The 26654-nt window shown below is 41.5% G+C and overlaps 1 protein-coding gene across 1 annotated transcript; it reads left to right on the top strand.

Annotated features, from left to right (window-relative positions):
* The first annotated feature begins 511 nt into the window (after positions 1-511).
* mmp20a (matrix metallopeptidase 20a (enamelysin)) lies at positions 512-20933 on the top strand. Its single transcript, XM_082955540.1, is given in 23 exon segments — positions 512-759; positions 2080-2228; positions 2406-2537; positions 2636-2797; positions 2891-3002; positions 3086-3228; positions 3457-3613; positions 3902-4003; positions 5368-5428; positions 7072-7270; positions 7273-7320; positions 13822-13911; positions 13914-14000; positions 14213-14265; positions 14388-14470; positions 16127-16163; positions 17878-17938; positions 17941-18113; positions 18346-18413; positions 18570-18785; positions 18892-18975; positions 20400-20481; positions 20763-20933. Coding segments are annotated over 23 exon segments (2700 nt in total). The 5' UTR covers positions 512-529.
* The last annotated feature ends 5721 nt before the right edge of the window (positions 20934-26654 follow it).

Below are 26654 nucleotides of genomic sequence, written 5' to 3'. Positions count from 1 at the left end.
CATGCTCTTATCTATAAAGCCATGGGCTGTGAAGAGCTTGTTCATTTAAAGATGGAGTGGCTCTGGCCCTGGATCCAAGTGCTGTGCTTTCTAGTGCTCACAGACCTGTTGTGGACTTTACCCATCTCTAAGGAACAATGGCCAAGGCTTGAGGACATGGAACTGGCTGAGGTTTGTGTCTTCATCCACTCTTTAGAAAATCTTCTGGAAAATCCTATCTCTAGAAGAAAAAAAACTGTATTGGAATACATTGATTGTGTTTTGACTACTTGCTCAGGTATTGCAATTCTAGTTATTGTTTGTTTTTCAATGGTAAATATTGAGTACATTTATGAGGTGCACTTTAGAACAACAAAGTTAAGACTACTTTAGGTCAAGCAAAATCTGTCATCTTCTGGACAACTAATGGTTGTGCCTACTTTAGGACAAATAAGACTTTTTTGTCCTCATAAGAGAAGTGACCTGCTATCAGTGGAAGTTTGGTTAGTAACCAGCTGTATGATAGGGTTACCTGAGGAGGTTCTACCACATGAGCCCCAGCAGTGGCCCCCGGCCCCGCAATAGGAGGGCCACTGCCACCACAGCCCTGCGGGAAAAGATCAGGGAGATGCAGGCTTTCTTTAGTCTGAAGCAGACTGGCATACTGGATCTCCAGACACTCTCTGTGATGAGGAAGCATAGGTGTGGAGTGCCTGATGTGAAAAACTACAGCTTTAACCCTGACCAGATCAAGTGGAAGAATCACACCATCACATACAGGTGCATATTATTATCTGTTATCTGTCTAGTATCAGTTGTCGGTCACAATGTCTTCTTCTTTTTGCTGATGATTGTCTTCCATCTGTGTTATCCATCTTGTTGTACCATTTTTGTAATCCCATGCCCCTGCCACACAGGATTCCTTTTGCCTCTAGCCAGGCCGTCATTGTAAATAACAATTTGTTCTAAATAGACCTGACTGGTAAAATAAAGATAAAATGTATTTATTTTATCTTTTGGGATTTGCTCTATTGATATTCAAAATATCTGTCAGAATATAGATATAACTTCCTAAAACAGACTTTCATATTTTTTAACTGCAGGGAATTACACTAAGTGTAGTACACATTAGGAACACCTGCTCTTTCCATGACATAGACTGACCAGGTGAATCCAGGTGAAAGCTATGATCCCTTATTGATTTCACCTGTTAAATCCACTTCACTCAGAGTAGATGAAGAGGAGGAAACAGGTTAAAGAAGGATTTTAAGCCTTGAGACAAGTGAGACATGGATTGTTTATGTGTGCCATTCAAAGGGTGAATGTGCAAGAAAAAAGATTTAAGTGCCTTGAACGGGGTATGGTAGTAGGTGCCATGCGCACCAGTTTGAGTGTTTCAAGAACTGCAACGTTTCTGGATTATGCTCAACAGTTTCATGTGTATCAAGAATAGTCCACCACCCAAAGGACATCCAGCCAACTTGACACAACTGTGGGAAAATTTGGAGTCAACATGGGCCAGCATCCCTGTGAAATGCTTTCGACACCTTGTAGAGTCCACACCCCAATGAATTGAGGCTGTTCTGAGGGAAAAATGGGGTACAACTCAATATTAGGAAGGTGTTCCTGTTTTGTACACTGTGTATAAGAGGAATGACATAATCCCCAAAATTAACCATGTTTTCATCATAACATCACAGTTTTGTTTCATCACTGAATTGTATAGTGGTTCAAGCATTGGGCCAGTAACCAAAAGGTTGCTGGATCAAATTCCCGAGCTGGCAAGGTAAAAATCTGTCATTCTGCCCCTGAGCAAGGCAGTTAACCCACTGTTCCCCGGGCGCCGAAGACGTCGAAGATGTCGATTATGGCTGCCCCCCGCATCACTCTGATTTAGAGGGGTTGGGTTAAATGTGGAAGACAGATTTCAGTTGAATGCATTCAGTTGTTCAACTGACTAGGTACCCCCCTTTCCCTTTTAAAACCAGACATCTGCCAACAGATTACCAGCTCACTGGATCTAACTAGCCCAGTTTTTTTATGCTTTCTTTCAGGCTGCTTCATGTTTTTCTTTGTTTTCTGTGTGCCAATGACCTGCAGGATTGATCAGTACACCCCTGACCTTACACAGGAGGAGGTGGATACCTCATTCCATTTGGCCCTGAAGATCTGGAGTGACGCGGCCCCACTGAAGTTCATCAAGGTCAACCACGACAAGGCAGATATCATCCTCTCCTTCGCAAAAAAAAGTATTCTGACCCTGAATCATTCTCCGTTCAGTTCAGCGTATTTTCTAATAGAGGTGGTAGAGAATGTATGTGGCTGCATGTGAGGTTTTAATTGTGCTATACTTATATACTTATTGGAGCCAGTTTCCAGGTACATGACTGATAATCCATCTCTCTCCATCCATCCATCCATCATAGCTCACGGAGACTTCTTTCCCTTTGACGGCCCCAAGGGTGTTCTGGCCCACGCCTTCGCGCCAGGGGAGGACATGGGGGGAGATGTGCACTTTGACGAGGACGAAATCTGGACGATGGGGCATTCCAAGCTAGGTAGGGCCACTGTTACAAGCATAACATGATCTGAATTTCTTTTATAAAAGACTATGGTTGTAGACAAATAAACATTTTCTTATTGGATGCTGTTTTAGGTTACAACCTGTTCACTGTTGCGGCCCATGAGTTAGGCCACTCCCTTGGCCTCTCCCATTCCAAAGACCCCTCATCTCTCATGTACCCCAACTACAATTATTACAATGGAGCACAGTACACACTGCCACGAGATGATGCACTGGGAATCCAGGCGCTGTATGGTGAGTAGAAATCAGCAATAACATAATTATCACATGGTACATTTTTGGGTGGATTTCTATCTAAACATTGGAGACTTTGCTTTTATTTCCAAGGCAAGCCAGTCAGAAAACAGGATCCACCAAACCTTCCTAAGAAGTGCGATCCCAACTTCTCTGTTGATGCAGTGGCAGTGTTCGGGAAGGAAATTGTGTTCTTTAAAAACAGGTAAAGGAGTTTTGAATTATGCAATATAACTTTTATAGTATATGTTCTTATTTGCCCCAACACAGATGTTTGTTTCCCTCCAGGTACATGTGGTTGAGGACAACATGGACGACATACTGGAACCGTCTGAGAGAGGGCCCCAGCAGCACATACCTCCCCAGCATCAACTCTCCTGTGGACGCGGCCTATGACATCCCTGCCAAAGGCGTGGCATGTGTCTTCACTGGTAATGTGCGGTCTGATCGCCTCAAAGGCCTCACTTAGGCTTCGCAGCATAACAGGGCTAGATTTGAAACAGAACGTTGTTTCAAAGAACCACTGGACCTAAATTATGGCCCTGGGTCAAAATTGTCACACTTCATGCAAGAAACTCACGAAGCTCATTGGCATCTGGCAGTTCTTGTTGTATGTTTTCATAGGGTTCCAAATGCAGTGAAAGTGCTCTTTGTTTCAGGTCCTAAGTACTGGGTGGTTCGACAGCTTAAGATGAAAAGCCACTTTGGCTCCATATATGACTATGGATTCCCAGCCAGAGTAAGGAACATTGACACTGCTGTTCATATCAGTGAATATGGAAAAACCTTCTTCTTCATAGGACACGATTACTACAGGTAAACAGCCTCTAACAAAATGTTTTTGGTAAATGACAAAGTGAATGGTTATTACAGTATAATACAATATTCTGTTGCAGAAAATATACTGTTTCCAATGTCCACTGTTTAGGTAAGAGCAGTATGTTTTCACTGTAGCAATGTTTTGATGAATAGGCATTCCAGCTTCTGAGAGGCAAAGCCTGCCATCTAGTGTTTAACAATGAGACGTTTTTTAGAAAGGAACTGCACATAAGCTATCCGTCATTTATTTATAAGTTCAATGTTTATTCGTTGTCTATTGTACAGATATGATGAACACAGACGTAGGATGGATCCAGGATTTCCAAGAGACATCCAAACCTCCTGCCCAGGTATTGGGAGGAGGGTTGATGCTGCATTTGAGTTACAAGGTAGCCTATAAAACACTTCACCTTGCCTTAAATTGCATACATTTTAATATCATGACAAGTTTGTGTTATCTTGATTACTAGGCCCACTTTAACAAAACATTATCATATTTTCTCAACAACAGGTACTATCTATCTCTTCAGTGGAACAAAAGCATACAACTATGACTACAGACGGAACCGGGTGCTGAATCGAATCCTAGCCAATGCATGGCTGGGCTGCTAACATATCTGTCAAAGACACTAGATGTGACCCTACCTACAGACACTCTTATACAGAGCAACTTACATAATAAATTCGATTTTAAGTACATTGCTCAAGGGCACATCGACAGATTTGTTTCACCAATTTGGGTCGGGGCTATGAACCAGCGACCTTTTGGTATCTGGCCTAACGCTCTAACTGCTAGGCTACCTGTCTCTGTTACAAAGCTTGTTACCGACCTAGCCCAACTTTGAAAGAACATCTGACAAGAGTGTACCTGCTCAATCAATTGAACATATCCTGAAGTATACCTTAGGGATATGAGTATGCCAGATTTTGTACGTAGCAATCGGTTTAATGTCCCTGCCCAAACACGTCTTTTGTAGCTTTGACGTAAATATCAAGAATTGCTGTTCAAAGTAGTTTTTTTTTATTTGATATTTTAAATCGGATTAATTGAATCTTGTATTGAGTAAGATTAATATGCAGTATCTAAGTACCTCAGGGCTACCTCACCTAGCATGAACCAAGATAACTCATCAGCTGAATGTTGATGACAGTGTTGCAAGAAGTGAAATTGCATCATCAAGCAACCATCTTCAAGGCCATTTCACTTAAACCTTTGTGGTATCTTACTGTATGGGTACAGAACATAAATTACAAATTGATGAATTGTATTATAATGTAGTAACATGTTATACTTTTGAAATGTCTTTGAATAAAAAAGTATTTTGAAGTTTGATTGTTAATAAATGTGCTTACATTGACTGATCAAAGATATTCAAACTAACCACAGTTTTATCCTTACAATGTTAACTTATGTGTACCTACAGTATGCCTAAACCTCACCCTAACAATCACCCAAAACTACACACCACCTCCAACAATGTTATCAGGAGAACGATCCCTCTTCAATGAGGATAGGGGTTTGTCCAAAAGTTTACAGGAATGTTCAAGAGCACAAAGCTTACCTTGGCATCTCACTCATGTTCTAAACGGAACCATGTACACCCCAGACTGTCAGGGATCATTCAAAAGAGAATGTGGACAGGGCAGAGTGATAGAGAGGGAGTCTCCCCTCTGCATTACCACAGGTTTGTAAATTGTCTTTATACGGGTTCTGCAGTCCTGTTTCTGGCCTGTTTGGGTCTGTGTCATGCTGCCCCGGCCAGCGCGCCAGAGGTCCAAACATCACCAGAGGACGACAAGACAGTCGCTGAGGTAATTTACCTGAAGAATTGCATCACATGGCTCAGTATGTTGCTACCCTTATCGTCAGTATTATCTCAGAATCAGGCGGGAAAATACTTGTTAGCCTACTTGTTATCCTGTTGGGGGTAGGAGGCAGTATTTGCACGGCCGGATAAAAAACGTACCCGATTTAATCTGGTTATTACTACTGCCCAGAAACAAGAATATGCATATAATTATTGGCTTTGGATAGAAAACACCCTAAAGTTTCTAAAACTGTTTGAATGATGTCTGTGAGTATAACAGAACTCATATGGCAGGCAAAAACCTGAGAAGATTCCTTACAGGAAGTGGCCTGTCTGACAACTTCTTGCGCTTCTTGACTCTCTTTATTGAAAACTGAGGATCTTTGCTGTAACGTGACACTTCCTACGGCTCCCATAGGCTCTCAGAAGGCGGGAAAAAGCTGAATGATGTCTTTGCAGGCCCTGGCTGAAAAACTTTAGCGCATTTGGATGGTGGTCGATCAGAGTACAATGAGACTGAGGCGCGTGCACGAGGCGACCCCATGTTTTTATTTTCTTTGAACTAAAACAGGGTTTCCCGGTCGGAATATTATCGCTTTTTTACGAGAAAAATGGCATAAAAATTTATTTTAAACAGCGGTTGACATGCTTCGAAGTACGGTAATGGAATATTTAGACATTTTTTTGTCACGAAACGCGTCGGGCGCATCACCCTTCTTTACCTTTCGGATAGTGTCTTGAACGCACGAACAAAACAGAGGATATTTGAACATAACTATGGATTATTTTGAACCAAACCAACATTTGTTATTGAAGTAGAAGTCCTGGGAGTGCATTCTGACGAAGAACAGCAAAGGTAATCACATTTTTCTTATAGTAAATCTGACATTGGTGAGGGCTAAACTTGGTGGGTGTCTAAATAGCTAGCCCGTGATGGCTGGGCTATCTATTCAGAATATTGCAAAATGTGCTTTCACCGAAAAGCTATTTTAAAATCGGACATAGCGATTGCATAAAGGAGTTCTGTATCTATAATTCTTAAAATAATTGTTATGTTTTTTGTGAACGTTTATCGTGAGTAATTTAGTAAATTCACCGGACGTTTGCGGTGGGAATGCTAGTTCTGAACATCACATGCTAATGTAAAAAGCTGTTTTTTTATATAAATATGAACTTGATTGAACAAAACATGCATGTATTGTATAACATAATGTCCTAGGGTTGTCATCTGATGAAGATCATCAAAGGTTAGTGCTGCATTTAGCTGTGGTTTGGGTTTATGTGACATTATATGCTAGCTTGAAAAATGGGTGTCTGATTATTTCTGGCTGGGTACTCTGCTGACATAATCTAATGTTTCGCTTTCGTTGTAAAGCCTTTTTGAAATCGGACAGTGTGGTTAGATTAACGAGAGTCTTGTCTTTAAAATGGTGTAAAATAGTCATATGTTTGAGAAATTGAAGTAATAGCATTTCTAAGGTATTTGAATAACGCGCCATGGGATTCCACTGGCTGTTGAGTAGGTGGGAAGATTTCGTCCCACCTACCCTAGAGAGGTTAAGCTTGTCCTGTTTCGCATGAGAGTCCTAATAGGAATGAGAAAACAGATTGTTTAAAATGTTGTCTCTAATCCTCCTCCAACACCAGGACTATCTGTCTCAATACCACACAGATGTGAGGTTGACAAACTCAACTTCCCAGAGTATTATCAAGCCTGACTTCAACAAGAGCCCGGAGGCCATGCAGGCACTCTTTGGCCTGGAGGTCACTGGGGTTCTGGACAAAAACACTCTGGAGGTGATGAAGGTGTCCAGATGTAAAGTGTCTGACATCAGCAGATATGGACACTCCACAGGAAACCAAAATGGGAGAAGAACACTGTTACCTACAGGTATAGTGAAAGCTCTAACTGTAGACGAGCACTTTGACTGCTTTTGAAATGCATTAAGTTTGACAGCTATAATCAAGGAAAAGATTATTGTATTCATGCAAGCAATGCATGTGAAAGAAGCACGGTGGCTAGGAAAAACTCCCTAGGAAAAACTCACTAGAAAGGCCAAAAACCTAGGAAGAAACCTAGAGAGGAACCAGGCTATGAGGGGTGGCCAGTCCTCTTCTGGCTGTGCCGGGTGGATATTATAACAGAACATGGTCAAGATGTTAAAATGTTCATAAATGACCAGCATGGTCAAATAATAATAATCATAGTAGTTGTCGAGGGTGCAACAAGCACGTCCTGTGAACAGGTCAGGGTTCCATAGCCGCAGGCAGAACAGTTGAAACTGGAGCAGCAGCACGGCCAGGTGGACTGGGGACAGCAAGGAGTCATCATGCCAGGTAGTCCTGAGGCATGGTCCTAGGGCTCAGGTCCTCCGAGAGAAAGAAAGAAAGAGAGAAAGAGAGAGAAATAGAGAGAGCATATTAAAATTCACACAGGACACCGGATAAGACAAGAGAAATACTCCAGATGTAACAGACTGACCCTAGCCCCCCGACACATAAACTACTGCAGCATAAATACTGGAGGCTGAGACAGGAGGGATCAGGAGACACTGTGGCCCCATCCGATGAAACCCCCGGACATTCCATTTATGTGGCGTCGTCAAAGATGGAATCAGCATGCAGATGATGTAAGTTAGTGCTTCAAAGTCCCTGTGATAAGGTTAGCGATAAACTGAAATCCAAACTGAACAGAACTACACTCTCTTCTACCATTGTCTTAAATATATTTAATGGTCGCGTTGCAAAAGCTAAATTGTCGCAAGGGAACTTTTATTTATTTATTTTATTTCACCTTTATTTAACCCGCGTAGCAAAGATTATAGCAAACACCACTGAAACGGAATTGGTGCTCGCTAGCTTTGCAAATTCAGCTATTGTTGGAAGCCAGCCAATATGAAACAAACTATTAAAATTACTAAAGGTTGCAGCATATGTCGTGTAAATGGTGAACTCATACAGCTGTCAACTCTTGTCATTTTAATCCGTTTCACATTTGCTAGCTACCTTTTAGATCGAAGCCCAAATAGAATGATAGAAGATGATAGAAGCCCATCTCCTACTGTAAATAACCTACACACTGTGTGTAGCCAGCCAGCCAGGTAGAAAAATGGCAGAAAAATAAAAGACGGACATCAGAGTATTTTTCAGTACACCAAAACGCATAGTAAGAACCCTAGTAGCCTAATATCTCAAAGACTAGTTGATAAAATGTTCATAAGAAAGAAATGAAATTCTAATGGAAATGTTTCACAATGATGTCATTAGGTAGAGCAGGCAACAGATGGCGCACAGACAGCAGAGTTGGGGACAGATATGCAGGGCCAGACTGGCAGAGACAGGGAGTCTCAGGTAAGTTTGAGTCTTTGTTTGGCAACATTATGAAAGGTTCTCAATTTTTTTTACTTGTAAAATAGGAACATAATTGGAAAATGCCATGGATACCCCCACTCTCAACTTAAACTAGTGACTGAACTAAGATTTGTTAAAGGCAATGGCATTGCTGTTGTGATTAGTTGTGTAGTTTTGGGTACCGGTAGTTAGGAGTACGGCAAACACCTTATTTCTTTGGTTCCTCAATATACATTTACCATATTACAATGTAGGCTATGTTTTACAGCACTACTTTTGGTGTCCCCCTCAGGAATTGCTCTTGAGAAAATTTCATGTAATTGTCCTCTCCAAAGTTGATATCAGATTTTCGCCAATGCATACAGACACCGGTTAGTCAGGCTGATTGAGGTAGTAAATACATGTAGATGTGACTGCATATATGATGAACAGAGAGTAGCAGTAGTGTAAAAGAGGGGTTGGTGGGTGGTGGGTGGGTGGCTGGACACAATGCAGATAGCCCGGTTAGCCAATGTGTGGGAGCACTGGTTGGTCGGCCCAATTGAGGTAGTATGTACAGTGAGGGGAAAAAAGTATTTGATCCCCTGCTGATTTTGTACGTTTGCCCACTGACAAAGAAATGATCAGTCTATAATTTTAATGGTAGGTTTATTTGAACAGTGAGAGACAGAATAACAAAAAAAAGTCCAGAAAACGCATGTCAAAAATTTTATAAATTGATTTGCATTTTAATGAGGGAAATAAGTATTTGACACCTCTGCAAAACATGACTTAGTACTTGGTTGCAAAACCCTTGTTGGCAATCACAGAGGTCAGCCGTTTCTTGTAGTTGGCCACCAGGTTTGCACACATCTCAAGAGGGATTTTGTCCTACTCCTCTTTGCAGATCTTCTCCAAGTCATTAAGGATTCGAGGCTGACGTTTGGCAACTCGAACCTTCAGCTCCCTCCACAGGTTTTCTATGGGATTAAGGTCTGGAGACTGGCAAACATACAAAATCAGCAGGGGATCAAGTACTTTTTCCCCCTCACTGTACATGAATGTAGAGTTAAAGTGACTATGCATGTATGATAAACAGAGAGTAGCAGTAGCGTAAAAAGAGGGTTTGGGGGGCCATTTGATTACCTGTTCAGGAGTGTTATGGCTTGGGGGTAAAAACTGTTGAGAAGCCTTTTTGTCCTGTTCCCACAAAGAAATTACAAACTGCAGTATTTCGCAAATTTTCCGTCTCTGTAAATAATTTTGGAACTGTTGTAGTTCTACTACTGTGCTTCTTGCTTGTCTATCCCTACAAACGAAGAAAAAGCGGTTATAGAGTGTGTGTATGTGTCATGGATCCCTCCGGACCTTTCATCACGCACACCTGTCCCCTATTCCCACTGATTAGTATTTGTATATATGTGCCCTTTGTTCACCATGGTGCTGTCCATTATTGTTACAATGTCCGTTGGTGCGTGTGAGTACCTGTGCTGTGTGTTTTGGGCCTTCATGCCCTTGTGGATTGCGCACTCATTACGGGTCTCGTCCCGTGCGTTAATCATTGTGCGTGTGTGTATTTATTCGAGGTACTCCTCGCTATTTTGTTTGGGTTTCAACCCCGTGTCTTTGTTACGCATTACGCATTCCTGCGCATGTCTCCCGAATCATTCATGCCAGCGTGACAGAATAATCGACCATTAAGGGAGACAGCGGGAATGATCCGTCCGACGCCACTGCTACTGGTCCGTCCGACACTGCCGCAACTTGCCGACACTGCCGTTCCTATAATCGTCCTCGAGGCCGTTGTCATTGCGCTGCTGGTGCAGCGCTTCAGAGGTGGGGGGTACTGTCACGGATCCCTCCGGAACTTTCATTACACACACCTGGCCCTATTCCCCTGATTGTATTTGTATATACTGTATTTGCCCTTTGGTTTCCATTGGATGGTCCATTATTGTTACAATGTCCGTTGGTGCGTGTGAGTACCTGTGCTGTGTGTTTTGGGCTTTCGTGCCCTTGTGGATTGCGCAGATGATTATAGGTCTCGTCCCATGCGTTAATCATTGTGCGCGTGTATTTATTTGAGGTGATCCTCGTTCTTTTGTTTGGGTTTCAACCCTGTGTTTTTGTTACGTGTTTGTTTGGTCTTCGTCACCGTGCCTTTACACGGTGCGCCGTAATTTGGGGTATAATAAAAAAAAACTATTACGCATTCCTGTGCCTGTCTCCCAGATCATTCATGCCAGCGTGACAGTATGTCTCCTTATGAAAAAATATTAATATATTGATGTGTATGGGCTCATCTCTAAAAGAGACCTTGGTCTCAGCCTGACTCAAAATAATGGTTAAATACTATAAATAAGTGATTACTGTCTTTGATTTATATCAAATGATGTTCAAATAACTGTTGGGTATAATAGATAACTGCCGGGTTATTATTTTTTTTTTTAAATACAAAATTCTTCTCATTTTCAAACAGTCCATTTCTATTTTCCAACGGGTCAATGCATTTGGATTATGTTTTTTTCTCACCTGAGTAGCCTCGTTTCAATGCCAAAAATAAAATTAAACCATCTAGCGTTCAGTGAAATAACAACACAATGTCAAATACAGGTAGCCTAGTCAAATAATTAACATCCAATCACATTAACCGTTACTCTCGGTCCGTATGTAGCCAAACGTAGCTGCTGCTCATTTCGTTTGCTCGAAAACTGATAAATGGTTAACAAAAAGTAAGAGACACATACCAGCTATACTGGTAGTACTGCTACTACCAGCAGTACTACACCTGCACCTGTCAATGACACAAGTTGTTCTGTTTCCACAAGCGCATCCAATGCTAGCATCAGTAATTCTACATTTGTTGTTAGCCCAGCTAGCATGGACACTGACAGTTGTGAATCTGATGCAGCCGAAGAGTTACTGCCACCTTACCCGGGAAAGCACCGAACAACAGACATGGACGTTGGACCATCGAAGAGGCACAAATATGATGAGAACTACATTGATTTGGGGTTCACTTATATTGGGAGTAGTGCCTTTCCTCAGCCACAGTGTGTTATATGTGCAAAAGTCTATCTCAGAGCTTGATGAAACCTTCACTCTTGCGCAGACATTTAGAAACAAAACTAAGCCAAAAATAAGCCACAGGAGTTTTTGGAGCGAGAATTAACACTACTTTTGAGTAGTAAGACATGTATAAAAACAACAAATACCATTAATACGAAGGGACTAGAAGAGTCTTATATGGTGAACTACCGAGTGGCAAGGACAGGCAAGGCCCATACTATTGTAGAGGACTTAATTATTCCTGCTACCGCGGATATGGCTGGGACAATGCTGGCGGAAAAGGCCCAAAAAACAAAAAAAACACTGATTCATGACGCATCAGTCACATGGCAGGAAATGTTTTGAAACAACTGCTTCGCATACAAGCCAGTGAATTCTATGTGTTACAGCTGGATGAGTCAACAGACGTGGCAGCTCCTGGTATATGTCCGTTATGATTATGGGGAGGGGTCAATTAAGGAAGACATCCTCCTCTACACATCATTGGAAACCAGGATGACAGGAGAGGATTTTTTTAAGTACTGAACAGCTTTGTGACATCAAATGGACTTGGTGGTCAAGATGTGTTGGTATCTGTACTGATGGAGCAAAATCCATGAAAGGGAGACATAGTGGAGTTGCTCTCGACGCCACTTGGGTACACTGCAGCATCCACCGAGAGGCTCTTGCTGCAAAAGGAATGCCTGACAGCTTGAAAGACGTTTTGGACACTACAGTGAAAATGTTTAACTTTGTTAAAGCAAGGTCCCTGAACTTTTGTGTGTATTTTCTGCACTAATCAGTGACAATCTGCACTAATCAGTGACAATCTGCACTAATCAGTGACCATGTAACGCTTTTACAACATACAGAAGTGCATTGGTTATCAAGTGGCAAAGTATTGACACGTTTTTTTGAATTGAGAGACGAGCTTAAAGTTTTCTTTACTGACGATAATTTTCACTTGTGTGACCGCTTGCATGATGACGAGTTTCTCACATGACTGGCCTATCTGAGTGATGTTTTTTCTCACCTGAATGATCTGAATCTAGGATTACAGGGACTCTACACAACTATATTCAATGTGCGGGACAAAATTGAGGCTATGATTAAGAAGTTGGAGCTCTTCTCGGTCTGCATTATCCCTTTCACGCCCTGCCTCCAGTCCAGTTACCGATATCTGATCAAGAGAGCCTCATCGAAATTGCAACAAGCGGTTGTGTTAAAATTGAATTTAATCAGAAGCTACTAGCAGATTTCTGGATTGGGCTGTGGCTCAGAGTATCCTGCCTTGGCAAATTGTGCTGTTAAGACACTGATGCCCTGTCACGACTTCCGCCGAAGTCGAACCCTCTCCTTGTTCGGGCGGCATTCGGCGGTCGACGTCACCGGCCTTCTAGCCATCGCCGATCCACTTTTCATTTTCCATTTGTTTTGGCTTTGTTTTACACACCTGGTTTCACTTCCCCAATTACTTGTTCATAATTTAACCCTCTGTTCCCCATGTTTTTTTGTGAGTGATTGTTTGTATGTTTTACGGTCTGTTATGTGGGCTTGCTTTATTGTATTGTATTTGCCTATTTTGAGTAAATTACGTTTATTTACTCATATCTGCTGTCCTGCGCCTGACTCCTCTACACAAGCTACACACAGACCTCATTACATGCCCTTTGCAACGATGTACCTATGTGAGAGTGGATTCTTGGCCCTCACTAGCATGAAAACTAAATACAGGTCCAGAGTGTGTGTGTAAAATGATTTACAACTGATACTTTTTCCAATACAACCCAATGATGCAGAGTTATGTGCATCCTTTCAAGTTATCTACTTGCTAAAAATCTCTCGCCTGCGATCATTGATAGATCGATAGTAGTAGCTGTGCATGCACCGTTGCCGATGTCCTAAAACGAGCTATGTTTTTAAACATGCTCTTCTTGTTTTCCCAGGCAGTAGCTATTCTCTGCAAAATTCATCCAGATTACCAGAGTTCTCGGATGTGTGTTTTCCTTTTTTTTCCAGCCCTCAACGAGCAGAAACCACACCACAAGAACTCCTCTCTCTCACCTATGGATCCACTGAACACACTGTCCAAATTTGAGTCCGAGATGGAGCCGGACAGGGAAACTACTCTCTCTTCCCTGCCTTGGACAACATGGCCAGTCTGAGAGGCGCTGCCGAGGCTCTAGAGAAGTTAAGCAATACCAAATGAACAGCATGCACACACACACATCCTCATTCTGTTGTATGTGGGAGGACAAATAGGCAGCCCCTACACTGGAAATATAGTGTTGGGTCTTTCTGCTTGTACCGGTATAAGGATAAGTCTCATACTTGAATATTTATTTGCCTCGTCTAAAGCTATGTCTACATAAATATGAATAAGCCTGTTTATTCTCTTTCCATAGTGAACCACCTAACAATGTTGCAGACAAGCTCAATCTCACATGGATTGATGCTGCACAGGTGGAGTATTTTTTAACACAGCACCGTCTGTAGGTTATTGTATATACCATGTTGACATTTAAAATCAGATTGCTGTCTGTCAGTGAAATACAGCTGCAATACAACAGTCTGCGCTTTCCCAGATTGTACTGGAGGGAGCTGGACGCCCAATGCACATCAAGAAGATTAATCAGCAAATCAGTGACAGGGGATTGGTACAGTCCAAGTACTGTACAACACTTTAATCAATTCATAAAACAAACAATTTGAAGCCATCTATAGATATATAATACATTTTAACTTCTATGGGCTAGGTGGGACACTTGCGTCCCACCTACTCAACAGCCAGTGTAATCCCGTGGCGCGTTATTCAAATACCTTAGAAATGCTATTACTTCAATTTCTCAAACATATGACTATTTTACACCATTTTAAAGACAAGACTCTCGGTAATCTAACCACACTGTCCGATTTCAAAAAGGCTTTACAACGAAAGCAAAACATTAGATTACGTCAGGAGAGTACCCAGCCAGAAATAATCAGACACCCATTTTTCAAGCTAGCATATAATGTCACAAAAACCCAAACCACAGCTAAATGCAGCACTAACCTTTGATGATCTTCATCAGATGACAATCCTAGGACATTATGTTATACAATATATGCATGTTTTGTTCAATCAAGTTCATATTTATATCAAAAACCAGCTTTTTACATTAGCATGTGACTAGCATGTGACTAGCATTCCCACCGAACACTGCCGGTGAATTTACTAAATTACTCACGATAAACGTTCACAAAAAACATAACAATTATATTAAGAATTATAGATACAGAACTCCTCTATGCACTCGATATGTCCGATTTTAAAATAGCTTTTCGGTGAAAGCACATTTTGCAATATTCTCAGTAGATAGCCCGGCATCACAGGGCTAGCTATTTAGACACCCAGCAAGTTTAGCACTCACCAAAGTCAGATTTACTATAAGAAAAATGTTATTACCTTTGCTGTTCTTCGTCAGAATGCACTCCCAGGACTTCTACTTCAATAACAAATGTTGGTTTGGTCCCAAATAATCTATTGTTATATCCAAATAGCGGCGTTTTGTTCGTGCGTTCAAGACACTATCCGAAAGGGTAAATAAGGGTGACGAGCATGGCGCATTTCGTGACAAAAAAATTCTAAATATTCCATTACCGTACTTCGAAGCATGTCAACCGCTGTTTAAAATAAATTTTTATGCCATTTTTCTCGTAAAAAAGCGATAATATTCCGACCGGGAAAGCCTGTATACGTACAAAGAGAGAGAAAATAAATACATCTCGTGCCCTCGTGCACGAGCGTGAGTCTCAGAGTACTCTGACCAGCCACTATCCAAACGCGATAATGTGTTTCAGCCAGAGGCTGCCTCGATATCATTCAGCTTTTTCCCGGGTTCTGAGAGCCTATGGGAGCCGTAGGAAGTGTCACGTTACGGCAAAGATCCTCAGTCTTCAATAAAAAGAGCCAAGATGAACAACAACTTGTCAGAGAGGGCGCTTCCTGTTTGGAATCTTCTCAGGTTTTTGCCTGCCATATGAGTTCTGTTATACTCACAGACACCATTCAAACAGTTTTAGAACCTTTAGGGTGTTTTCTATCCAAAGCCAATAATTATATGCATATTCTAGTTACTGGGCAGGAGTAGTAACCAGATTAAATCGGGTACGTTTTTTATCCGGCCGTGTCAATACTGCCCGCTAGCCCTAACAGGTTAAAGCAAGACAAAATGTATCAACTGCATCCATTCAAAAAAACATTCCTTATAGATCAACAGCATGATATTCCCAGTATTCATTCCTCAACTGTCCATAACCACATTTACATCCTATTTCTGAACAGTGCGAAGTTGAGCCTTGAGGCTGTCATTTACCGTGAGGTAAGGCTAATGAGTGAGACACTGCAATGGCTGTGATAGGCCCAAAGCTCTTACAGCCTGACTACACCCCTCGCGTCGTGTGTGCGAGCTTTGCAAAATACATTTAGAAATCTATATTATTCAATTATTGCACCCACACTGCTCGCGTGCGCCAACGAGCATCTGCGTTGCCAAGGGCTAAAATAGAAGTAATTTCTATTTGTGACGCAGATCGCGCAGCAAGTCCTGCCTCTCCTATCTCCACATTGGTTTATAGAAGCAGGTACCCACATGCCATCTCCTCATTGGTTATACCCACGTGGGTGACTGAAAGACGAACGAGGTTGGTGGCGGTAATGCACCTAATTTATGAAAGTTGCCAATCGCAATATGAAGTCCACAGAAGAAAAAGCCTGGAAGGAGGAGAGATGACTAGAAACGATTCGGTTGACCTTTTATGTGTGGATTAATTGTCGGAGTAGAGGACCTTGTGCATTTCAGGTAAAATAACAATTCAATGTTTATATCCCAAGACAAATGAGCCAACAACAGCAAGCTAGCTAAATAGTACAAATTAGCTAGCAAGTGCAAGCTAGATAGCAAAATTGCCATAAATGTTTACTGCTTTTCAACTTATCCCCAAATTAATGTAATTGGTTCAGAGTTTGCTTTGATATTTTAACTTGCGTGTCGTGATCGCGTTTGGTGTGGGGGGACAAAATAAATTTATGCACGATGGCGCACAATGGGGTACAACGGCGCACATGCACAGCCGGTTTGGGTTCCGTGTTAGCATTTCCATTTTCTTTGCTGTGTTCGAATGGACTCCACACCATGGTCACAATAAATTAAGCCTTTCACATTATTTTCATTATTTGTGCTGTACATTATCGAAGTGGATATTTCCGTAATAGAAATCTAAAATATCTTCCTTTTGTTATTGAAAGACAGGCCATTAGTTGAACGTAGGACAGGTTTGCACATCAAAGGCCTGTACCTTGAACCAGAGAAAATGCAATAGCTCTCTTTCAAATCAAATCAAATCAAATGTATTTATATAGCCCTTCGTACATCAGCTGATATCTCAAAGTGCTGTACAGAAACCCAGCCTAAAACCCCAAACAGCAAGCAATGCATGTGAAAGAAGCTAAGAACCTAATAACCTAAGAACCTGCTACAGTGTGCAGGACTAGAACATTCATCATGATGTTCTCTAAGTAGCACTTAACACAGGCTTGATCTTAGTCATTCAAGGTTACAACAGTGAAACCCACCCTTAAGACATGTCAGTTCCCCAAGACATAGCCTTCGCCTCAGTATCCCACTATGTTGCAGACACAGAAAGACAGCAGGAGATTCATGAGGGTTGAGAACAGAAATGGGGTCTTTGCTCTCATTATGCAAAGGATATCAGAAGAAATTCCTTTAGTTCAATTATATCACTGCTGATCTGACAAATATACACACTTAGGAGAGTGCAGTTGAAGATCAATGTGTTTGGATAATGAACATTCTTATTTTTTCTTTATATAGTCATTGTAGCTATGTTACTTTGCTCTGTCATAATTTTTCTTTTGAGTTGCATCAGTTACTTTTCCAGATATACCTCATCCACATAACATTGTCATTGTATGCACAATCCTTTGATGTGGTCAAGAGTGTGTATTGTGGCCTACATTGCCACTAGTATTTGGATGTGGTGTTATGATGCAATGCCCACTCTATCCATCCACAGACAGATGATGAGGGGCAACAGGCTCTACAGTCCTTCACCACCCAATATTTCATGGGGTGTCCCCCCAGTCAAACTTCTCCAGCTTGGGTTCTGCAGCCTCTATGCCTCCCTTCCCCTCCCCCACAGGTCTCTCTGAGACCAGGCCCAAGAACAAAACAGGCCCAAGCTAGAACCCGACCGAAAAGTACCGACTAAAGTACCTCAGACTACACAAAGCAGCACGGGCCATGATATTTGTGAGTAAAGTCAACAAAGCAGCAAGGGCCATGATATTTGTGAGTAAAGTCTACATACTAAAGACAATGATTTGAATCAGTATTATTCAAGTCATTTCTGTAACACAATGAATTCAGATGCTACATGCTTCCCCCATTACACTTAAATGCATAGTCGATGTGTAGTAGACTATGGTACTATAAGCTGAGGGCTGAAGTCACTAATTGAAGTCACATGGTATGTAACCCACAGGAGAATGCAGCTCTCTGTGATGAAGTTGCACACTTGGAGAAGTTTGTGCGAGTAAAAGAGGAGCACAGGTGAGTACACTCATGGCTGTGCATGTAACCCAATACCTTCCCTCTAACTGCATTGTATTGATGCAAAAACATTTTCACTTTCGGCCACTGATTGACAGGTACTTTGAAAACTGTTTTTGTTGTCTAATCAGTCATCTCTTGTCCTTTATTTTTCAGGTTCTTACTGAAATCGCTGTCGCAGTACCAGTCTGTGTCAGAGGGGGAGATGCTTACTGCTGCCAGTACCAGTTCTCACCCCCCTGTGACCTTCAGCTCCAGCCCAACGTGGGGGTCAGTCCTGCCCGGGGGTCATAACCTGGTCCCTAAGCCTGGCCTTCCTAAGAAGCCCAAGAAAGAACGAAAGGAAGGAGGCAGGGAGAATAGAGAAGAAGACGGTGCGTAGAGCCATGTTTATACCAGACTACCTGTAGATTAGACACATTCTTATGTCCTGTGGTGATGGGCAGCACAATGTATTCTCCATAAAACATATTTTCCTCGGACCAAAAAGAATGTTGAAAAAGCGGAAGGTTGCTGACAGGGGGTCTCGTAAGCTGGTTTAACTGGTTATGGATAGGGGGCAGTATTTCACGGCCGGATAAAAAACGTACCCGATTTAATCTGGTTATTACTCCTGCCCAGAAACTAGAATATGCATATAATTAGTAGCTTTGGATAGAAAACACTCCAAAGTTTCTAAAACTGTTTGAATGGTGTCTGTGACTATAACAGAACTGAAATGGCAGGCCAAAACCTGAGAAGATTCTATACAGGAAGTACCCTGTCTGACCATTTCTTGGCCTTCTTTGTCATCTCTATCCAAAACAAAGGATCTCTGCTGTAACGTGACATTTTCTAAGGCTCCCATAGGCTCTCAGAAGGCGCCAGAATTTTGAATGATGACTTTGCAGTCCCAGGCTGAAAAACAGTAGCGCATTTGGATAGTGGTCGATCTGAGAACAATGAGACGGGTGCGCGCGTGTACGTGAAGAGTCCATTTTAGATTTTCAGTCTTTGAACGGAAAGGACGTCTCCCGGTCGGAATATTATCGCTTTTTTACGAGAAAAATCTCATAAAAATTTATTTTAAACAGCATTTCACATGCTTCGAAGTATGGTAATGGAATATTTTGCATTTTTTTGTCACGATACGCGTCCGCGCGTCACCCTTCGTTACCCTTCGGATAGTGTCTTGAACGCACGAACAAAACGCCGCTATTTGGATATAACTATGGATTATTTGGAACCAAACCAACATTTGTTGTTGAAGTAGAAGTCCTGGGAGTGCATTCTGACGAAGAACAGCAAAGGTAATCAAATTTTTCTTATAGTAAATCTGAGTTTGGTGAGTACCAAACTTGGTGGGTGTCAAAATAGCTAGCCTGTGATGGCGAGTTATCTACTCAGAATATTGCAAAATGTGCTTTCACCGAAAAGCTATTTTAAAATTGGACACCGCGATTGCATAAAGGAGTTCTGTATCTATAATTCTTAAAATAATTGTTATGTTTTTTGTGAACGTTTATCGTGAGTAATTTAGTAAATTCACCGGAAGTGTTCGGTGGGAATGCTAGTTCTGAACGACACATGCTAATGTAAAAAGCTGGTTTTTGATATAAATATGAACTTGATTGAACAAAACATGCATGTATTGTATAACATAATGTCCTAGGAGTGACATCTGATGAAGATCATCAAAGGTTAGTGCTGCATTTAGCTGTGGTTTTGGTTTTTGTGACATTATATGCTAGCTTGAAAAATGGGTGTCTGATTATTTCTGGCTGGGTACTCTCCTGACATAATCTAATGTTTTGCTTTCGTTGTAAAGCCTTTTTGAAATCGGACAGTGTGGTTACATAAAGGAGAGTCTTGTCTTTAAAATGCTGTAAAATAGTCATATGTTTGAAAAATTGAAGTTTTCGGATTTTCGAGGAGTTTGTATTTCGCGCCACTCCTTATCATTGGATATTGGAGAGGTGTTCCGCTAGCGGAACGTCTAGATGTAAGTTAACTCATTGCTCTGGACTCCTCAGGACGTCCTGTCTTCCCCATAGTACTTGGGGGTCTGACTGTGTACAGTCTAGGGGATGTCTGTGTCTCAACTCATACTTATGCCTCACATTTGCTCTGTATAAACACTCTCCAAATGATCTTACATGGTTTTCTCCATGTCTCCTCACTTGCATGACCACTCTCAGTTGAAAGTACTGAACAGATTTTCACCATATTGTCCTCCCTTATCATTTTGCTCGGGATCATTATCCATGAAAGGAGACCAGGAGAGGCTATTCAAGACTGTTGGGACACAGCCCATGACTGTTCTCAGATCAGTGGCTAGAGAATAATAAATTATGTCCTTCCCTGTTCCAGATCATCACAGACAGCATGCTATTCCATGACCAGTGTGCCATCTACCCAGTGGGCTTCTGCAACACACGCTTCTTCGCCAGCATGAAGGGCCCTGATCAGCAGTGCCTCTACACCTGCCAGATACACCTGCCCCCCCTCAGCTCCTCCTTGTACTCTATGCAAATTATCTGATATACTGTCTAATTATGCAAACTCTGAATTACTGATTTTGGGAGATTTTAACCTGGATTGGCTTTCACCAGTATCCGATAAATTAAAATACATTTGTACTGAGCTAAATCTAACTCAGCTGATAACTAAACCAACCCGTCCCAACTTTAAGAACCCAGTAAAATCTACTCTATTAGACATTATTCTAACAAATACCCCCCATAAATACACAGCCAGTGGGGTTTTTGCAAATGATATCAGTGACCACTGCCCTATTGCTTGTATTAGAGATACCAGGCTGAAACACTCTGATCCCTGTATAATCTCTAAGAGAAATTATAAACATTTCTCACAGCAAGCTTTTACCCTTGACTTATATCACTCTGAGTTTTTATCCACTTGCTGCTTTCTGGACACGGTTTTAGCCCTTGCTTTTTTCTCTTCTATTGTTACCTCTATGTCTGATAAACATGCTCCGCTTAAGAATCACAGAGTAAGAAACCGAACCAGTTCTTGGTTCTCTCCTGAATTGTCAGGTCTTTTCCTGCAAAAGAATCGGGCCTGGGCCTTGGCGAGGAAAACAGGTACTCCAGCTGATTGGCTGTTTTTTAGGCAATTGAGAAATAAATGTACTGCAGCTGTCAAAAAGGCAAAATCAAATTACTTCCTTAATGCTATGACAGATTCTGCAGGAGATCCTGCAAAATTCTGGAAAACCGTTAATTCACTGAAACGGCGGAATTCTGCTGTTTCTCTTCCTAAGCAAATTACCTCTGATTCCTCTATCATAAGTGAAAAAAATTATATTTGTGATGCTTTTAATAAGCATTTCATCTCTGCTGGTTTTTTATTTGAAAGGAAAAGTGGCCATTGTGGCACTGGCCAGTTAGTTGATTTTTCGTCTTGCTTTTCAACCGTTACTCTGAAAAATGGTAACCCTGTTTTTAGTTTCCAGAAAATAACCGAAGCAGAGGTTCTAGCTGCCCTGTGTGCCATTGATACTAAGAAATCCTTAGGCACTGACAATTTAGACCCGTTCTTACTTAAGTGTGCATCATTGCTGGTTCAGTGACACACATTTTTAATCTAACATTAAGCACAGGAATTATCCCTAAGGTGTGGAAAGCAGCTTTTGTTCTGCCATTACATAAGGAAGGTGACGGTAGTGATTTGGATAACTATCGACCCATCTCTAGGCTCCCTTGTCTGGCAAAGATCCTAGAATCTATAGTCAACAAACAGTTACAGTCTTTTCTTTCTGCTAACAGTATTCTTAGCACCAATCAATCTGGTTTTAGATCAAAACACAGTACCACATCGGCCACTATGCTTGTTGTAAATGATATTGCAAATGCCTTAGATGATAGAAAGCACTGTGCTGCGTTGTTTGTAGATTTGTCAAAAGCTTTTGACACTGTAGACCATGCTATCCTTTTGAGTAAGCTGTCATCTATAGGAGTGGGCACTGATGCCTGCCGATGGTTTTATGACTATCTTAAAGATAGAACTCAGGCCGTCATGGTCGACGGGGTCAAGTCTGACTCCTTACAGTTACTTAAAGGGGTCCCTCAGGGTTCAATAATTGGCCCACTATTGTTCTCACTTTATATAAACAACATTGGTGATGATGTCAGATATTGTAAATTCCATTTATATGCAGATGACACAGTGATGTACTCTATTGCTCCAACAGCGGACCAAGCTTTAATGCAGTCGGAGTCTGATTTTAGGATACTACAGGGGTCTCTTTTACAGCTTAAACTTGTTTTAAATGCTAAGAAAACAAATGTCATGTTTTTTTCTAGGTCTAAACTCTCAGTTAGAAACACTTTTGTAATCACTAGCTTGGATGGTACTCAAATCAAACAGGTCTCTGCATATAAATATTTAGGGGTATGGTTAGATTATAGGCTTTCTTTTAAAAAACATGTTACTGAATTGGGAAAAAAGCTCAAATTCAAGATAGGGTTCCTTTACAGAAACAGGGCTTGTCTGTCCTTTGTAAATATAAAACAAATTGTGCAGGCTACTTTTATGTCCGTTTTAGATTATGGTGATATTATCTATATGCATGCATCGGCAAACACATTAAAACCACTGGATGCTATTTACCATTGTGCACTCAGGTTTATCACGGGTGATAGTTACAAAACTCATCACTGTATCCTATATCAACATGTGGGTTGGGCCTCTCTATCTGTGAGGCGAGAGCAACATGCTCTCTTGTTTATTTATAAAGCGCTTCTTTTAAAACTACCTCCATATATATCATCATTAATTTCCACTAGATATACAAATTTTAAAACCAGATCACAGATGTGGATTACATTAGAGACTCCTGCGGTCTCCACAGAGTTGGGTAGGACTGCCTTTAGTTCCTTTGCGCCTTATTTATGGAACAAACTGCAGATCCAACTTAAGTTAGACACTCTGGTGTCCCTTGTCTGTTGGCACTCCAATATGTCCCATAAACATCATAAATGGTCCTTTTGTTCGATAAGTTCCGTCGTTATATCTCCAAAATGTCCATTTATTTGGCGTGTTTTATTCAGAAAAACACCGGTTCCAACTCGTGCAACATGACTACAAAATATCTAATAAGTTACCTGTAATCTTGATCCAAACATTTCAAAAACTTTCCTAATACAACTTTAGTTTTTTTTAACGTAAATAATCAATAACATTTTTGACATTTTTAAAAATTTTGTTCAATACAGGACGAAAACAAAGTGGAGCGAGCTTTCAGGTCGCGCGCCCCATCCACAACAGTACACTAGACTCGACCCTTGTTCTAAACAGCAATACTTCTTCATTACTCAAACGAAAAACATCAACCAATTTCTAAAGACTGTTGGACATCCAGTGAAAGGAACTGCAAGCAAGTGCCTTTAGAAATCTAGATCAAAATAGAAACCCCACGTTCCCAGACAGGTTAAACAAAGGTGAAATAAAACCTTGTCTGCCTGCTTCCCCTAGTGCATTAGAGAGTTGTATGCAATAGTTAAGCATTGTGTCACTCATAAAGTGAATGTCTTCTTTTCTCAAATCTGACATACCTGGTAGTGACATGGGTCAACCTTTGACGACCTCAAACGGACTCCACCCTGTGGTTTGGTTATGTGTTGCCCATATACTACATAATAACCCTCCCACCATTAGCTCTGACAAATTGAAAACCCTAGTCATTGGCAACTCCATTACCCGCAGTATTAGACTTAAAACGAATCATCCAGCGATTATACACTGTTTACCAGGGGGCAGGGCTACCGACGTTAAGGCTAATCTAAAGACGGTGCTGGCTAAAGCTAAAACTGGCTAGTGTAGAAAGTATAGAGATATTGTTATCCACGTCGGCACCAAGAATGTTAGGATGAAACAGTCAGAGGTCACCAAGAGCAACATAGCTTCAGCGTGTAAATCAGCTAGAAAGATGTGTCAGCATCGAGTAATTGTCTCTGGCCCCCTCCCAGTTAGGGGGAGTGATGAGCTCTACAGCAGAGTCTCACAACTCAATCGCTGGTTGAAAACTATTTTCTGCCCCTCCCAAAAGATAGAATTTGTAGATAATTGGCCCTTTTTCTGGGACTCACCCACAAACAGGACCATTCCTGGCCTGTTGAGGAGTGACGGACTCCATCCCAGCTGGAGGGGTGCAATAATCTTATCTACGAACATAGACAGGGCTTTAACTCCTCTAGCTCCACAATGAAATAGGGTGCTGGCCAGGCAGCAGGCTGTTAGCCAGCCTGCCAGCTTAGTGGAGTCTGTCACTAGCACAGTCAGTGTAGTCAGCTCAGCTATCCCCATTGAGACCGTGTCTGTGCCTCGACCTGGGTTGGGCAAAATTAAAGATGGCGGTGTTCGCCTTAGCAATCTCACTAGAATAAAGACCTCCTCATTCCTGTCATTATTGAAAGAGATTGTGATACCTCACATCTCAAAATAGGGCTACTTAATGTTAGATCCCTCACTTCCAAGGCAGTTATAGTCAATTAACTAATCACTGATCATAATCTTGATGTGATTGGCCTGACTGAAACATGGCTTAAGCCTGATGAATTTACTGTGTTAAATGAGGCCTCAACCCCCTGGTTACACTAGTGACCATATCCCCCGCACATCCCGCAAAGTTTGGAGGTGTTGCTAACATTTACGATAGTTAATTTCAATTTACAACAAAAAAAAAACGACATTTTCATCTTTTGAGCTTCGAGTCATGAAATCTATGCAGCCTACTCAATCACTTTTTATAGCTACTGTTTACAGGCCTCCTGGGCCATATGCAGCGTTCCTCACTGAGTTCCATGAGTTCCTATCGGACCTTATAGTCATCGCAGATAATATTCAAATTTTTGGTGACTTTAATATTCACATGGAAAAGTCCACAGATCCACTTCAAAAGGCTTTCGGAGCCATCATCGACTCAGTGGGTTTTGTCCAACATGTCTCTGGACCTACTCACTGCCACAGTCATACTCTGGACCTAGTTTTGTCCCATGGAATAAATGTTGTGGATCTTAATGTTTTTCCTCATAATCCTGGACTATCAGACCACCATTTTATTATGTATGCAATCGCAACAAATAATCTGCTCAGACCACAACCAAGGAGCATCAAAAGTTGAGCTATAAATTCTCAGATAACCCAAAGATTCCTTGATGCCCTTCAGACTCCCTCTGCCTACCCAAGGATGTCAGAGGACAAAAAGCAGTTAACCACCTAACTGAGGAACTCAATTTAACCTTGCACAATACCCTAGATGCAGTTGCACCCCTAAAAACTAAAAACATTTGTCATAAGAAACTAGCTCCCTGGTATACAGAAAATACACGAGCTCTGAAGCAGGCTTCCAGAAAATTGGAACGGAAATGGCGCCACAGCAAACTGGAAGTCTTCCGACTAGCTTGGAAAGACAGTACCGTGCAGTATCAAACAGCCCTCACTGCTGCTCGATCATCCTATTTTTCCAACTTAATTCAGGAAAATAAGAATAATCCGAAATTTATTTTTGATACTGTCGCAAAGCTAACTAAAAAGCAGCATTCCCCAAGAGAGGATGGCTTTCACTTCAGCAGTAATAAATTCATGAACTTCTTTGAGGAAAAGATCATGATCATTAGAAAGCAAATTACGGACTCCTCTTTAAATCTGCGTATTCCTCCAAAGCTCTGTTGTCCTGAGTCTGCAGAACTCTGCCTGGACCTAGGATCAAGGGAGACACTAAAGTGTTTTAGTACTATATCTCTTGACAATGATGAAAATAATCATGGCCTCTAAACCCTCAAGCTGCATACTGGACCCTATTCCAACTAAACTACTGAAAGAGCTGCTTCCTGTGCTTGGCCCTCCTATGTCGAACATAATAAACGGCTCTCTATCCACCGGATGTGAACCAAACTCAATAAAAGTGGCAGTAATAAAGCCTCTCCTAAAAAAGCCAAACCTTGACCCAGAAAATCTAAAAAACGAATCGGCCTATATGGAATCTTCCATTCCTCTCAAAACATTTTGAAAAAGCTATTGCACAGCGACTCACTGCCTTCCTGAAGACAGACAATGTATTCGAAATGCTTCAGTCTGGTTTTAGACCCCATCATAGCATTGAGACTGCACTTGTGAAGGTGGTAAATTACCTGTTAATGGCGTCAGACCGAGTCTCTGCATCTGTCCTCGTGCTCCTAGACCTTAGTGCTGCTTTTGATACCATCGATCACCACATTCTTTTGGAGAGATTGGAAACCC

This window comes from Salmo salar, chromosome 09 (assembly GCF_965601325.2).
Source record: "Salmo salar chromosome 09, fSalSal1, whole genome shotgun sequence".
NCBI lineage: Eukaryota > Metazoa > Chordata > Actinopteri > Salmoniformes > Salmonidae > Salmo > Salmo salar.
This window is presented reverse-complemented; position numbering and strand designations above follow the sequence as displayed.